Genomic DNA, 12,405 nt, shown 5'->3' on the forward strand with positions numbered 1-12,405 from the left:
CCAAGTGGCGGCGGGGGGGGAGCATGTGCCAACCCGTGGGAGGAGCATGTGAGGCCGGCCATCTTTACCAACTAACTTTCTTCATCTAAATCATCAACCTGCCATTTGTGAGTATTATTTAATTGTTAATATATAATAAATCTTTATTTTGGTTGCACAGAATCCGTAAATTAGTATAATATTCTAACATTAAATTAAAATTTTATTTCATAGCTAGGCCCACTGTTAGTGTTGGGCTGGAACTTTACTAATCTTACTTTTCTCATTTTACGTTTACTCATTTTCCCAGTAACTGGTAATAACAGATTCCTATTTCCAAAACATTTTTACAGTTGGTAATCCAAGAAGCGCTGCGGTACTGAGTTACTGAACGCATCATTCCTTGAAGTGAATGCGCGACTGGGCAGCAGGTCAGCTGCACTGTACCTGATGTTACTCAAGTCAGCGTTTAGTAATATAGTAACATCATACTAGGGCTGGGCGATATGGCCTAAAAATAAAATCTCCGATTTTATTTACTTTAATTCAATTTACGATTTTTTCCGATTTCCCCCCTACTTAAGGAAAGCAATAAGGTTTGTTGGTCAGTGCGGCTTTGTTCATCGCGGAGAGACTGGCATTTTCATATTTGGCTGGATGTCTCTGTTTCAGGTGTTGGAATAGGTTTGTGGTGCTGCTGCCTTTCACTGCGATAGGCTTTAGGCAAATGTTGCAGCGTGGTGTCTGTTGTTCCACATCTGTCGCAGCAAACCCATACCAGTTCCAAACAACAGATGACTTTATTCCTTTCTTGGGAACAAACTTCCCGCTCTCACCGGTAGCCATTTTGTCGCTTGCTGTTGCTGTTTAGTGTATGATGTTGTCGCTATGGGAAACGAACACTACGGAAACCCCGGGGAGCCAAAAATGTGCTATTACACAAAAACTCGATTTACTTATTTTTTAAATCGCCCGCAACAGAAAATTCGAATTAATTCATTCAATCGATTTTTCGCCCAGGCCTACATCATACTAACATAATCTCAGCATTTTCACTAAATTTTCATATACTGTGACAGGTTAATGGTTCTGCACGAGGTTGCTGCCTCTTGAAAAAAGACCTGCTCTTTATGAAACGCAATGAGAGAACTGTTGTTATTGGCGCCATCTAAATTAATTTGAATTGTAAATGAACACGCGATCGAGGCATGAGGGGAGAGGAGGGAACAGCTTGCTTGGCTCTGAAATTTTTTTCAAAACGAAGCAGAGTTAATGCATTTGTGGGCTTTAAGGTGACGACGCTGTGAAAAAGCTTTCCCGCATTGGTCGCACGAGTACGATTTCTCTCCAGTGTGAACACGTCTGTGCTTTACTATATCACTTGACGTAGTGAAATCTTTCCTACATTGGTCACAGCAGTACGGTTTCTCCCCAGTGTTAACACGTCGATGAACATCTAGTTGACCTGATGTAGTGAAGGCTTTCCCACATTGTTCACAGCAGTGCGTTTTTTCTCCAGTGTGAACACAATGGTGCCTTTTTAAGTGACCTAAAAAAATGAAACTTCTCCCACATTGGTCACAACAGTGCTGTTTCTCCGCAGTGTGAAGAAGACTGTGCTTCTTTAGGCTACTTAAGGTACTGAAGGCTTTCCCGCATTGGTCACACCAGTGGGATTTTTCCCTAGTGTGAACACGTCGATGGACATCTAGGTTACTTGATGTAGTGAAAGATTTCCCACATTGGTCACACCAGTACGGTTTTTCCCCAGTGTGAACACGTCTGTGCTTTACTAGATTATCTGATCTAGTGAAACGTTTCTCACATTGGTCACAGCTGTACGGTTTCTCCCCAGTGTGAATACGTCGATGGACATGTAGGTGGCTTGATATTCTGAAACTTCTCCCACATTGGTCACAACGGTATGGTTTTTCTCCAGTGTGAACACGATTGTGCCTTTTTAATTCACCTAGTGAAATGAAACCTTTCCCACACTGGTCACAGCAGTGCCGTTTCTCCCCTTTGTGAATAAGATGGTGCTTATTTAGGTTAAATTTGCGAATGAAAGCTTTCCCACACTGGTCACAAACGTACAGTCTCTCTCCAGTGTGAAGTCTGAGATGAAGCTTTAGATATGTAGGGCATGTGAAGGATTTGTCACAGTGCTGACAGTGGTGACGTTTGGGTCCCTCTCCTCTCCGTTTCTATAGCACAGACAGACAAACAGAGAGAAAGACAATAAGTGAGACGTCCTCCTGAACCATAAATGACATTTAGAGCATGTCTGTGGAACATAACCCACAATGTGTCCACAGAGGGACCTGGGGAAATGGCATTAAAGGAACCGCTCTAAGCTGGTTAGAGTTCTAATTATCGGACAGATCTCAGTTTGTATGTTTTAACCAATCCTACGTGCACAGCAAAGTTAGTCACAAGTTCAACAAGGTCCTGTGCTTGGACCGATCTTGTTCCCCTCAGTTAGCTAAACTTCAAGCATGCCTTAAAGAGGCGGTTAGCAATTCTAATCCACAACACATATTTTTGTGAAAATCTCCTCACAATGACTTAACCACAGACATTCAGCTTACTTTCTAGTTCACCAAGACATCCTGCTGTAATGATGTTGGCTATTACGACAGGATACTGTCTTTCCTCTCTGCATGTTAGCTTCAAGTTGATTTTGCAGCAGAAGCTGTAACAGTATGCTAACCCAAAATTTAGCTCCGTATGAAAAGTGCAATGACATAACTTCTGTTATGAACTGGAAGTATAGAAATTAAAGTAACTTGAAGATTTCCAATCCCAGCTTCTTGTAAGCTTTTACAGAAGAGCAAAATAAAGCAAAAAGAGTGTGAAGCAGAGGGCTCTGCAGCAGTTGGTTAAACTGCTCAGAAGTTCATTGGTACCCATCTCCCAAGCATTAGCGAGGTAAGGTGAGATGGGGTGCCTGCAGAGCACATATGATATTAGAGGACAGTAAGTACCCAAAGCCACAGCCTGTTCACATTGCTGCCACCCGATCGTACCACCAGACTGCAGAGCAGCTTCTTCCCTCAAGCTGAGACTCCTAAATTTATGTTCAGCACCGCACCATGTAAAATAGTTATTTCTCTATATAACTTGAATGTAATGTTGACTTTGTAAGTAGCATATACTGTACAACACACTTAATCTCATACAATCCTGACTGTAAAAAAAATTTCCTTGTACAAGGGCTTCAAACAAATGTTTTTTTCAAATTGACTAATGACAATTTTATTCACTTAAAGCCCCCTCCAGCCAGTTTTAACTACCGATTTTGGTTAATGTTCTTTCTCAAACAGAGAATGGGGGTGTGGTTAATAGTTGGACATAATACATTACCATGACAACCAAAAACTGACCAGCTGGAGTGTTCGCTAACGATATGCTGTCACTACACTGTAAAGTTTAGTACACTTTACTGTCTGGCAGGAGTAGCCATTACTTACCCATGACAGAAACTAATGTGCGCGTATCAGCTGTTATCAATCATACAGTCGATGGTCCTGTCACGCACTGCACACGATAACTCACTACGTTTTATGGTGTGCTTACTTTACCGCGGGGTGTGGGGGGTGCCTCCGCAGATGCATTGGTAAAACGGTCGTCAGCAAAATGCATGTTGCAGACTGTATATAAGACGGTAGCAGGTGAAAGTGCAACGCGTTTTCTGTCAGCTCTCCTCCAATACCGCACGCACAAATGAAAACCAATGGGAGGAAACTAAAAAATAAAATGAAGACCCTATGTTAGCCAACTTTCTGCAATAACTACGCTAGCTAACTACATCTGGCTAAGTACAACTTAGTTAACTAGAAAGGCAAAACAACATTCAGACACAGAGACATACTTAACGTAAGTTCTAAGTAAATTACATGATAAATTGGTTAGCTAGCTCACAACGATGTTTATCGGTTTGATGCTCTGACTTAACGAGGCGTGACAGTGCGCCTACGCAAGCTTGGAGAATGACGTATGACTTATGGAATTACTATAGTCATACGTCACAACCCCGTTTTAACAACCAAGCAACTTTTGCAAGTTTGAACACAAAATTAATCTATTTGTCAAAAAACATTTGTCAAACTATGTGGGCAATCAGCATTGTAAGGAAATGACTCAGAAAAACATGAAATATCATGGAAATGTCAAAATACAACACTGGAGGGGGGCTTTAAAGATTAATTATTAAGATTAAAGGGGCTATATGTAGTTTACTTAAATAAATCACTTTTGTTTTATTGCCTGTGTGAAGGGGTTGTAACCTCACAAAAAACGAGCCCCTTGCCTGTTTTTTTTCCTGTTGCCTCTGACGGCCAGTACACCCGATCCTACGCAAACATTTCCTCAAAATCCATTTGCTGTTACATTCAAGCACTTTCCGTGTACACAGCAACACCAGCGCAGCTAACAACATGTAGAACACCAGAAAACGCCCGGCTCCCAAAACAAACTCCACATAAGGATAAAAACAACAATATAGTTCTATGTGCTGAAGCCCTTCAGGGCAAACAAGAATGAGATCGACTTTGAGTGAAAACACTGTCAACATCAGAAGGGCTTGAATCACGGAGAGCCCTCTGCTTTGTTTTGGAACTGACGAATAAGACAATAAGACAGAATTTAAGTCTATTTATAACATTTATTGCCTATATCATAAGGTTGTAACGCCACCTAAAAATTGAGGCATTCACCAACTTTCTCAGTTGCTGTAACAGCCTGTATGGACCAGCAGTTTTCTATATGAAGGACTGGTCAGATTTCCTGCAAAAAGCTATGACGTTTATGTACGCAGTATTACAGCAAATCATGTGAACCACAGTGTGATTTTGTGTTTTAGTTGGTTTAAACTAGATAATGTGAGCTTGCCTGCAATGATACGTGTGATTACTTTCACCGTCCACTTGTTCAATACAACAAAATTGAAATAGGCCACAAGGGAACAAAGATGAAGAAAATAAACTGAGTGACGAATAATGTTAGTACTGTTGGCGGTGTAGCACAGGCACAACCTGGAGGAGGAACTGGTCTAAATGACTGTATTTGTATAACATTAAATTGAAAGTATATTGTTAATTTAATAGTACACTAAGTTTTAGCTAAATAGTCAGCTAACGTTAGCCAAACCCACACGCTCCTTGAATTTTCCCCGTCGTCTTCTCTTACCGATCCCGCTGCTGGCGGCGCATCTCGCTCTTGTTTTTCAGGAACGGGGCTGTTCAAAGTGGCCATAGAGCGACCGGCAAACAGGGTTAATCCCGTTACTCCTGATCGCCACTCCGACACACCTTCGGATCATCATTCAAATTGTTTGCGGAAGCTGGTAAAACATTCACAACCCAGCAGCAAAAACCCGGACTGGGTTCTTCTGTACTATGACATTTTGTTTTTGTTTGTGACTGAGAAACTGAACCAGGTTTATTCATCTTTTTTTGCTTTGACACTGGACTGAATATATTTTTGTGTTTTGGAAATTAACTGCCACTAATTTGTGTTTGAGATTGTTTGGTTTAAGTGTGCAGAAAACCCGAAGTGGAATTTTCAGTTGGATTGTGCTTTACTTTGCAATTGTGTTTTTGTGTGAAATCTTAAATACACCAACATTTTGTTTTGTGCTAAGCTTTTGAGTTTGTGGTGTTTCTTTCTTTTATGGTCATTCAGTGGGAGGGTGTACGTTCTTTTGAAATATCCTTTGTGACATCTGATTTAAAAACAGTTGACCAGTATCTCACTGCCAGGGGAGAGACCTGGCTGCCACCCCGAATAGTAATAATTAAACCTGTGCACTCGAACCGTCACAACATGCTTATTCTCTCTCACTCTTTACAGACAGCTGAAAAAGTTCCAGTAGCCAGTAGCAAATATTTATTGATGTGAAATTGTTTACATGTTCACTTTGAGACTAATCTATTTTATTAACAATCCATTTAAGAAAAGGTTTTATAGCCCACATACATACCAGCTTTCAATATCGGCCTGTTCTAAGTGTAGTTTATACAGTAAAAGGTAAAGTATCCAAATCATTCTCAAAATCAAAATATCGGCTCATAAATCGGCATCGGCCTCCAAAAACCCATATCGGTCGGGCTCCAGTTAACACCTCACGAGTAATATCACTGCCTACTGTGCGCATGTAGCCATTAGAACGAGCAAGCCGCCACGCTGCAGCCCCGCCCCTACTCTCTCAGCAGAGCTCCTCAAATACACACCGCGCAGCTAGTTAGCGGAGATCAGTGTAGATTACACCAGCGGACCATAACTACACCCGTTAAGTGCAGTGCAAAACCAGCAGCTCTGGTAAAAGGCTGTTACTGCATCAGTATGACGAGCAGGATCGTGCAGACAGCGATATTTTAATCTGCTCACAACTATGTTGTCAGGGCTGTATGGTAAGACCGAAATTTGTACATATGGAGGACCATACACATTATTTAGCACGAGCTGGAATAGCGTGAATCTTCATCAAAGAAGCAAAAATATAATGAAGCTAAACATCAGTGAGGATTTTCCCAGGTGGAAAGCGCTTTCAAAGCAAAGTTGCCTGTGTTCTGCTGGACAGGTAAGTTAGTCCAAATGAAAACTGATGGCTTTAGCTAGAAGATCGTCTTTATCACAGAGAGAAATGGCCTATTCCCCTTGTCAATGTTAATATATAATTCAGTGTTTCGCATACATTGATTAATTTGTGGCGGCTCGCCACATTATCAACGCTGACCGCCACATATATTCATTTTTATTTTTTTCGCATATTTTCAATCAGCGCCTCTTCTTGCTCCGTTTCTCTCACAAACATTGACCCATCTGTGAATTGAATCCCCTAAACCCAACAAGTCATTTGAATGGTCATTTTTGGCAATTTACACACTTTGTACTTTAACAAACTCCTCCTAGGGATTTAGTCTGATCAACTTCAAATTTTCGCGTGTGCGTGCATTGATATTGACTACCAGCTTGTGATATACAGTGTGCTAGCTCCTTACATGCTTGCTAATAACTTTTTTTTAAGCCGGGTCTCCGACATTGATGGTGTTGTGTTGAACAGATTTGTGGAGCTGTTTTCCATGTGGGTGGGAGAGAGAGAGGTGTACGGGTGAGTGTGAGAGAGAGAGGGACGAGTGAGAGGAAGTGCTGCGCGAATGCGCTACGGCGCTCTGCAATCAAATATGATTTTAAATAGGCTTACAATCAGCGTTGCGAGGGCCCTCGCACTTGTAGCGCGTCCGGGTGTGAGCCTGGCAAAGACTTGATCTTTGACGCCACGCCACAGGCACGCCCATTGACAAAAACTCACAGATAGCACAACTTTTCATCATCAATGCCTTTAGAAGGCACAGCACAAATTTGAAGTCGATCGGACTAAACGCCTAGGAGGAGTTCGTTAAAGTACGGAGTGTGTAAATCATCCAAAAATGGCCGTAAAATTCAAAATGGCCGACTTCCTGTTGGGTTTAGGGCATCGCTCCAAGAGGCTTTTTGACACATCTGGACATGATACATGTGCCACAGAAATTTCATCCATGTAGGTGAAACGTGCAGCGGGGGCTGCTTCGTTAAAGGTCACTTCTTGTTGCCAGCAGGTGGCTATGACTGTGCGTTGCTTCGCCCGCCCGACAGGAAACCACTTTGTATGTAAACTCACCGCCCCGAATGCTCGCTTCGCTTTTGGCCTGAAAGCAACTTAACCGGGACCAGAGTGCTCTGGGGCGTGACTGGTTGGCTGTCCGGGACCGATAGTTACAATTAGCGAACAAAAAAAAAACGACATGTAAGCACACAGACGCAGCATCCAAAACACAACAGAGTAAAAAAGTAGCAAGTTATTTGAAATAGATTTTACAAAAATACAGTGAGGGCTGAAGTCAGTGCTAACTTTAGGGCAAACCTCCTTCACTCTTTATTACACAGTTGGCAGCAACACACGGGAGCTCCTCTTTAGTCCAGAGAAGCTGCAGTCTTTATTCACCAGCCTCTAACTTCTACTGTACATTTACTGCTGAACGAGGTGCTGACCCGTTTCTCTGTTCACACACGCGCTCCATATATTCCTCCTCTACCGCACACACACTGACCGCTGCGGCTAAGCTAACAAAGCTAACCAGCTGGGATCATCACAAACATGACAACAGACAAGACTGTAATACTGAACCGTCGTTTATGTGGAACAGCAAAGCTAATACTAGCTTACTCACCTGCCAGGCAGAAACAGAGCAACCTCAGCGTCGGTTTTCATTCCTTTCAAATCTCGTAGATTTATCCAGCATTGAAACCCCTCACAGATGTTAACACGTGTCTTCCCCTCGCCCGGTCATATAACTTGTCTCTCAGTCCTCAGACCTTTACCTCTGTGGCTGTTTCTCAGTCATCTTCACAGCTAAAGTCCAGCATGTTCGAATGTTTGTTTATATTTTCTCTCTTGAGCTAGGGTGGGGGAAACAATCGATACAGCATAAAATCGTGATATTTGCCATGGCAATACTGTATCGATACACGGACGCCAGTATCTATTTTATTATATAAATAGCAGATGGGAGTTTTAACTTTTTGGAAATATTTGCCAAATTTAACAAAAAGTGTAATAATTGCAAAGTACCCCTTTAAAGTAACTCAAGGAACATCTGAGGTCTTGCCTAAAACTTTGAAAATAAACTACAGAAGTAGTACGAACGGGGACTGCAGCTTTATTGTTCTAAACAGACATTACATTGTACAGTTGTGGTTATAGTACTTGTTTTTAAAGTGCTTTTATTTTATATAGTTCCTAAGCAAAAATCTTTGTTAAAAGTTAGGTTTGAACAAATCAGTGAATTACGTGAGTAGCCTACGCCGTCTTGTCTTCTTCCCTGGTTTCCCCCTGGCGTTGATACTGGTGTTCATTCTGAATAGTAAACCTTGTTCACCTAATCAGGGCACCCCCAGGATTCACAAAGTAAATTTAAGATTTTTAAGACCTTTAAGACCACCTAGGATGAAATTAAATACCAACTTCACTGCTGTTTAATGGAAAATCTGTATTTATTTTAAGCCCAAGAAAATTATTTACAAAGTTAAATGAATTTAATAAAACATTTTATTATAACACATTAATATTTAACACTATAGCTTGGGTGTGTTTGTACTTTGATATGAATCAAGGACGTCACTGTGTTAAAAAGTGGCGGGGACATAAGGGTTCAGATTAGGGGTGTGACGATACACTTAGCTCACATGCACGATTCACAATATTGGCAAGAAGACAAGAAGATATTTTAACACTATTTGATAAAATATTCAATGTGGAAATATATTTAAATGGGAGCCCCCTAGGAAATTTTGAGCACTAAACACTTAATTTCCTCCATTCTGGAGACATTTCTGCACCAATTTATGGTAGAATTGTCTTACTTAAATAAAGTGATTCAGATTTTTCAAATAAACTTTTTTGAACAATGCAATCTTATTGTGCAAATAAACCTTTCTCAAAGTACTTATATTTCTTGTTGCAAGCCATTTTTAGAAGATATTTAACAAAACTTTGGGGAAAAAAACAAAAAGAAGTGATGGAGACATGTCCCCAGTATCCACAGTGTAAATGACACCTATGAAATGAATACAATATTTGTGCACCAAAACTCTTAAGGGGTGAAATCAAAAATACAAACAAATTGTGTGGTATGAGTTTCTGCAGTCAGTTACACCTTGGCTAGATAAGTTAATGTAATATAATATGCTAATTGCTTCAGTGATTATTCATCCTGTTCTGTTTTTCTAAAGCATCTAAAGGCTGCTTGAAAAATAATGTTATATAGTATTGGCTTGAAAGCAGTGGGGCTCTGGTTTGTTTTCCCTCGTTCTCGTGATCGGTAAACTAAGTTTAATGTTTCCATTCACATAACGTTAGCAACAGCGGCGCAACGCCGACACACAGACATGGTCCTCGTCTCATTCACACCTGTCTCTCTGTTGTAACATTAACTGACCAGTAACCTGCAGCGGGTCTTCCAGCTCTGCTGTTCCATTATTGCTCGCCAGTGTGACTGCTGCCGAATTCTGCCTGCCTGCAGAGAATTGCAGGCACCTAGTGGTGCATTTATGCTGAGAAATGAGGTGGATGCAAATCTCGGCAGGTAGCCTACAAAATTTGATCTGCTGAATTATGCATCCACCATCATTTATCAAACAGCGTTATCACCACATAGGCTCTATTTACTGAATGTCAAGGAATGGTACTTCTACTAAGTGCATTAAAATATTAAAGACTCTAAACGTTCATAAAATATATACTTCGAATCATTTATCACCATTGATGAAGCCCACAAAGACTATTGTAGTGTTTAAAAGCATTATTTGGAGGTGGATGCACTTCTCGAGAGGCAGGCAAAACTCGGCATAACACCGGCTCGCACGCCGATCAGCCTGTTGTACTAACCTCAGAGCCACTGCCCTCAGTCTCGTCTGCCAATTTGTTCGTATCTCTGGCTTTCTGAATTTCAGACACTCGCCCATTCTGAGTCGTCATTAGTAGCACGTCAGACAAAGACATTTGCTATTACCACGGACACAAAGTGATGTTTATTTGCACTTTATGTCTGTTTGATCCAGATGAAAGCAGCTGTAAATATAAGGAGTGCGCGCGCTCCCGCGTACGGCCATCTTCACCTTTGTCCAGTTTTAGCTAACTAGCAGGCGAACATCAGCAGGCTACATGCTACAAGAGACCTCCTCCTCCTCCTCCTCCTCCTCCTCCTCCTCCTCTCCGGTTGCGACCGTCACATTAAGTGTGGGTTCTGTAGAGATACGGGGTTCTGATGGCTCCACTGTTGAATCCTGCTACATTACATCTTGTTTACAGTCAATATGAAGCTACGTGTCGGAACCAGGCCGAGCTAACGCCACGTTAGCTTCTTGTTAGCTGCTAGCTGTGTTCATGAACACTGACCTGAACATCGGTGCTATCAGAGCTCGAGCCTGCTGTTTGTCCTCCGGGGACGTTGTTGCTCCGGGGCTCCGGGTCCTGGTTGTCCTCCTCCATTCCGCTCTTGTAGTGGTCCTGGTCTCTGAGATCCAGCAGGTCTCCTTTGTGACTGTCGGAGCTCTTCAGATATGAGAACTCGTGGACGGCCGTATTCTCGCGACCCCACAGGCTCTCGCGCGATCATAGAAGCCGCCGCCCCTGAGAAGGGTCCATCTTTACCCCGCTGTCAGCTGTGATTGGCTCCAGCCCCGCGACCCTGTACGCGGGATGGATGGATGGATGGATGGATGGATGGAGTGATGGATGGATGGATGGAGTGATGGATGGATGGATGGATGATGGAGTGATGGATGGATGGATGGAGTGATGGATGGATGGATGGATGGATGGAGTGATAGATGGATGGATGGATGGAGTGATGGATGGATGGAGTGATAGATGGATGGATGGATGGATGGATGGAGTGATAGATGGAGTGATGGATGGAGTGATGGATAGAGTGATGGATGGAGTGATGGATGGATGGAGTGATGGAGTGATGGATGGATAGATGGATGGAGTGATGGATGGATGGATGATGGATGGAGTGATGGATGGATGGATGGATAGAGTGATGGATGGAGTGATGGATGGATGGAGTGATGGAGTGATGGATGGATAGATGGATGGAGTGATGGATGGATGGATGGATGGATGGAGTGTCATAACAGCGGCAATTGTGCAGCGACCCTTGTTTGAGATTTGAACAGCGTACAGACTCTGGAGGATGTTGCACCAGAATCTTTTGCATAGTCTCCAGCTGTAACAGGTATATTATATTCTGAAAGAAACTCCCCAGATAGCAGCTGACTCTGGGCCGAATCCGCCTCCAAACCGGCAGATCCGTGTAACAGTCACGCCCGTTTTACTGCCCCGTTCCGGATACGGCCCGCATGTAGTCTGTGTGCACTCAGGATCGGGCGTGAGCCTCCATCAGTCGGCGGAATCATAATAGTTCTGGCCCGGACTCGTCGGAACGAGCGCGCGAACTGTTTCTTTCTTTGGATCAGTTCGGACTGGAGGCTTTGTGGAAAGAGTTTATAACAGTAAGTTGAACGATGTTACAGTCAAACAGTTTAGTGTGATTGTTTTTAATAGTGGTGTAATGCTTGTTAACATCGTCACATCGGAATGTTTTGACCGGGTTTTAACTTCTTAAAATGGCTAAAACTGTTGAAGAGTCATTGGCTAACGTTAGCTTTTTAGCTGGGTTAGCTAAATTAACTGAATGAACGGATAGCTAAGCTAGCTAGCATTAATAAACAACTTTGTGTGCAGCTAGCATAAAACATTAATGCTGTTTAACGTTAGTTAATTTACAACGATGCTGTAACGTTAGTTTCCAACAGCACCAACTGACAGCAACTGTCTCCTTTTTAGGTTCAATCTTTTCTTCAGCCCTGGATTAATAGGGT

General features: G+C 42.3%; 1 protein-coding gene across 1 annotated transcript; it reads right to left on the reverse strand.

Annotated features, from left to right (window-relative positions):
* Positions 1-1,007: 1,007 nt before the first annotated feature.
* Positions 1,008-11,159, reverse strand: LOC119883756 (zinc finger protein 239-like). Its single transcript, XM_038694387.1, has 2 exons — positions 10,916-11,159; positions 1,008-2,183 (listed from the first exon to the last, which is right to left on the reverse strand). The coding sequence occupies exons 1-2, from the start codon at positions 11,006-11,008 to the stop codon at positions 1,233-1,235; spliced, it is 1,044 nt and encodes a 347-aa protein (XP_038550315.1). The 5' UTR covers positions 11,009-11,159; the 3' UTR covers positions 1,008-1,232.
* Positions 11,160-12,405: the final 1,246 nt, after the last annotated feature.

Source organism: Micropterus salmoides, unplaced genomic scaffold, assembly GCF_014851395.1.
Source record: "Micropterus salmoides isolate LMB-PRFRI ecotype aquatic unplaced genomic scaffold, ASM1485139v1 Ms_hic_scaffold_3003, whole genome shotgun sequence".
Taxonomy (NCBI): Eukaryota; Metazoa; Chordata; class Actinopteri; order Centrarchiformes; family Centrarchidae; genus Micropterus; species Micropterus salmoides.

Coding starts and splice junctions, on each gene's coding strand:
- LOC119883756 (XM_038694387.1), bottom strand. CDS start 11,008: ATGGAGGAGGACAACCAGGACCCGGAGCCCCGGAGCAACAACGTCCCC. Junction 2,184..10,915: donor CTGATAGCACCGATGTTCAG/GTCAGTGTTCAT, acceptor TCTGTGCTATAG/AAACGGAGAGGAGAGGGACC.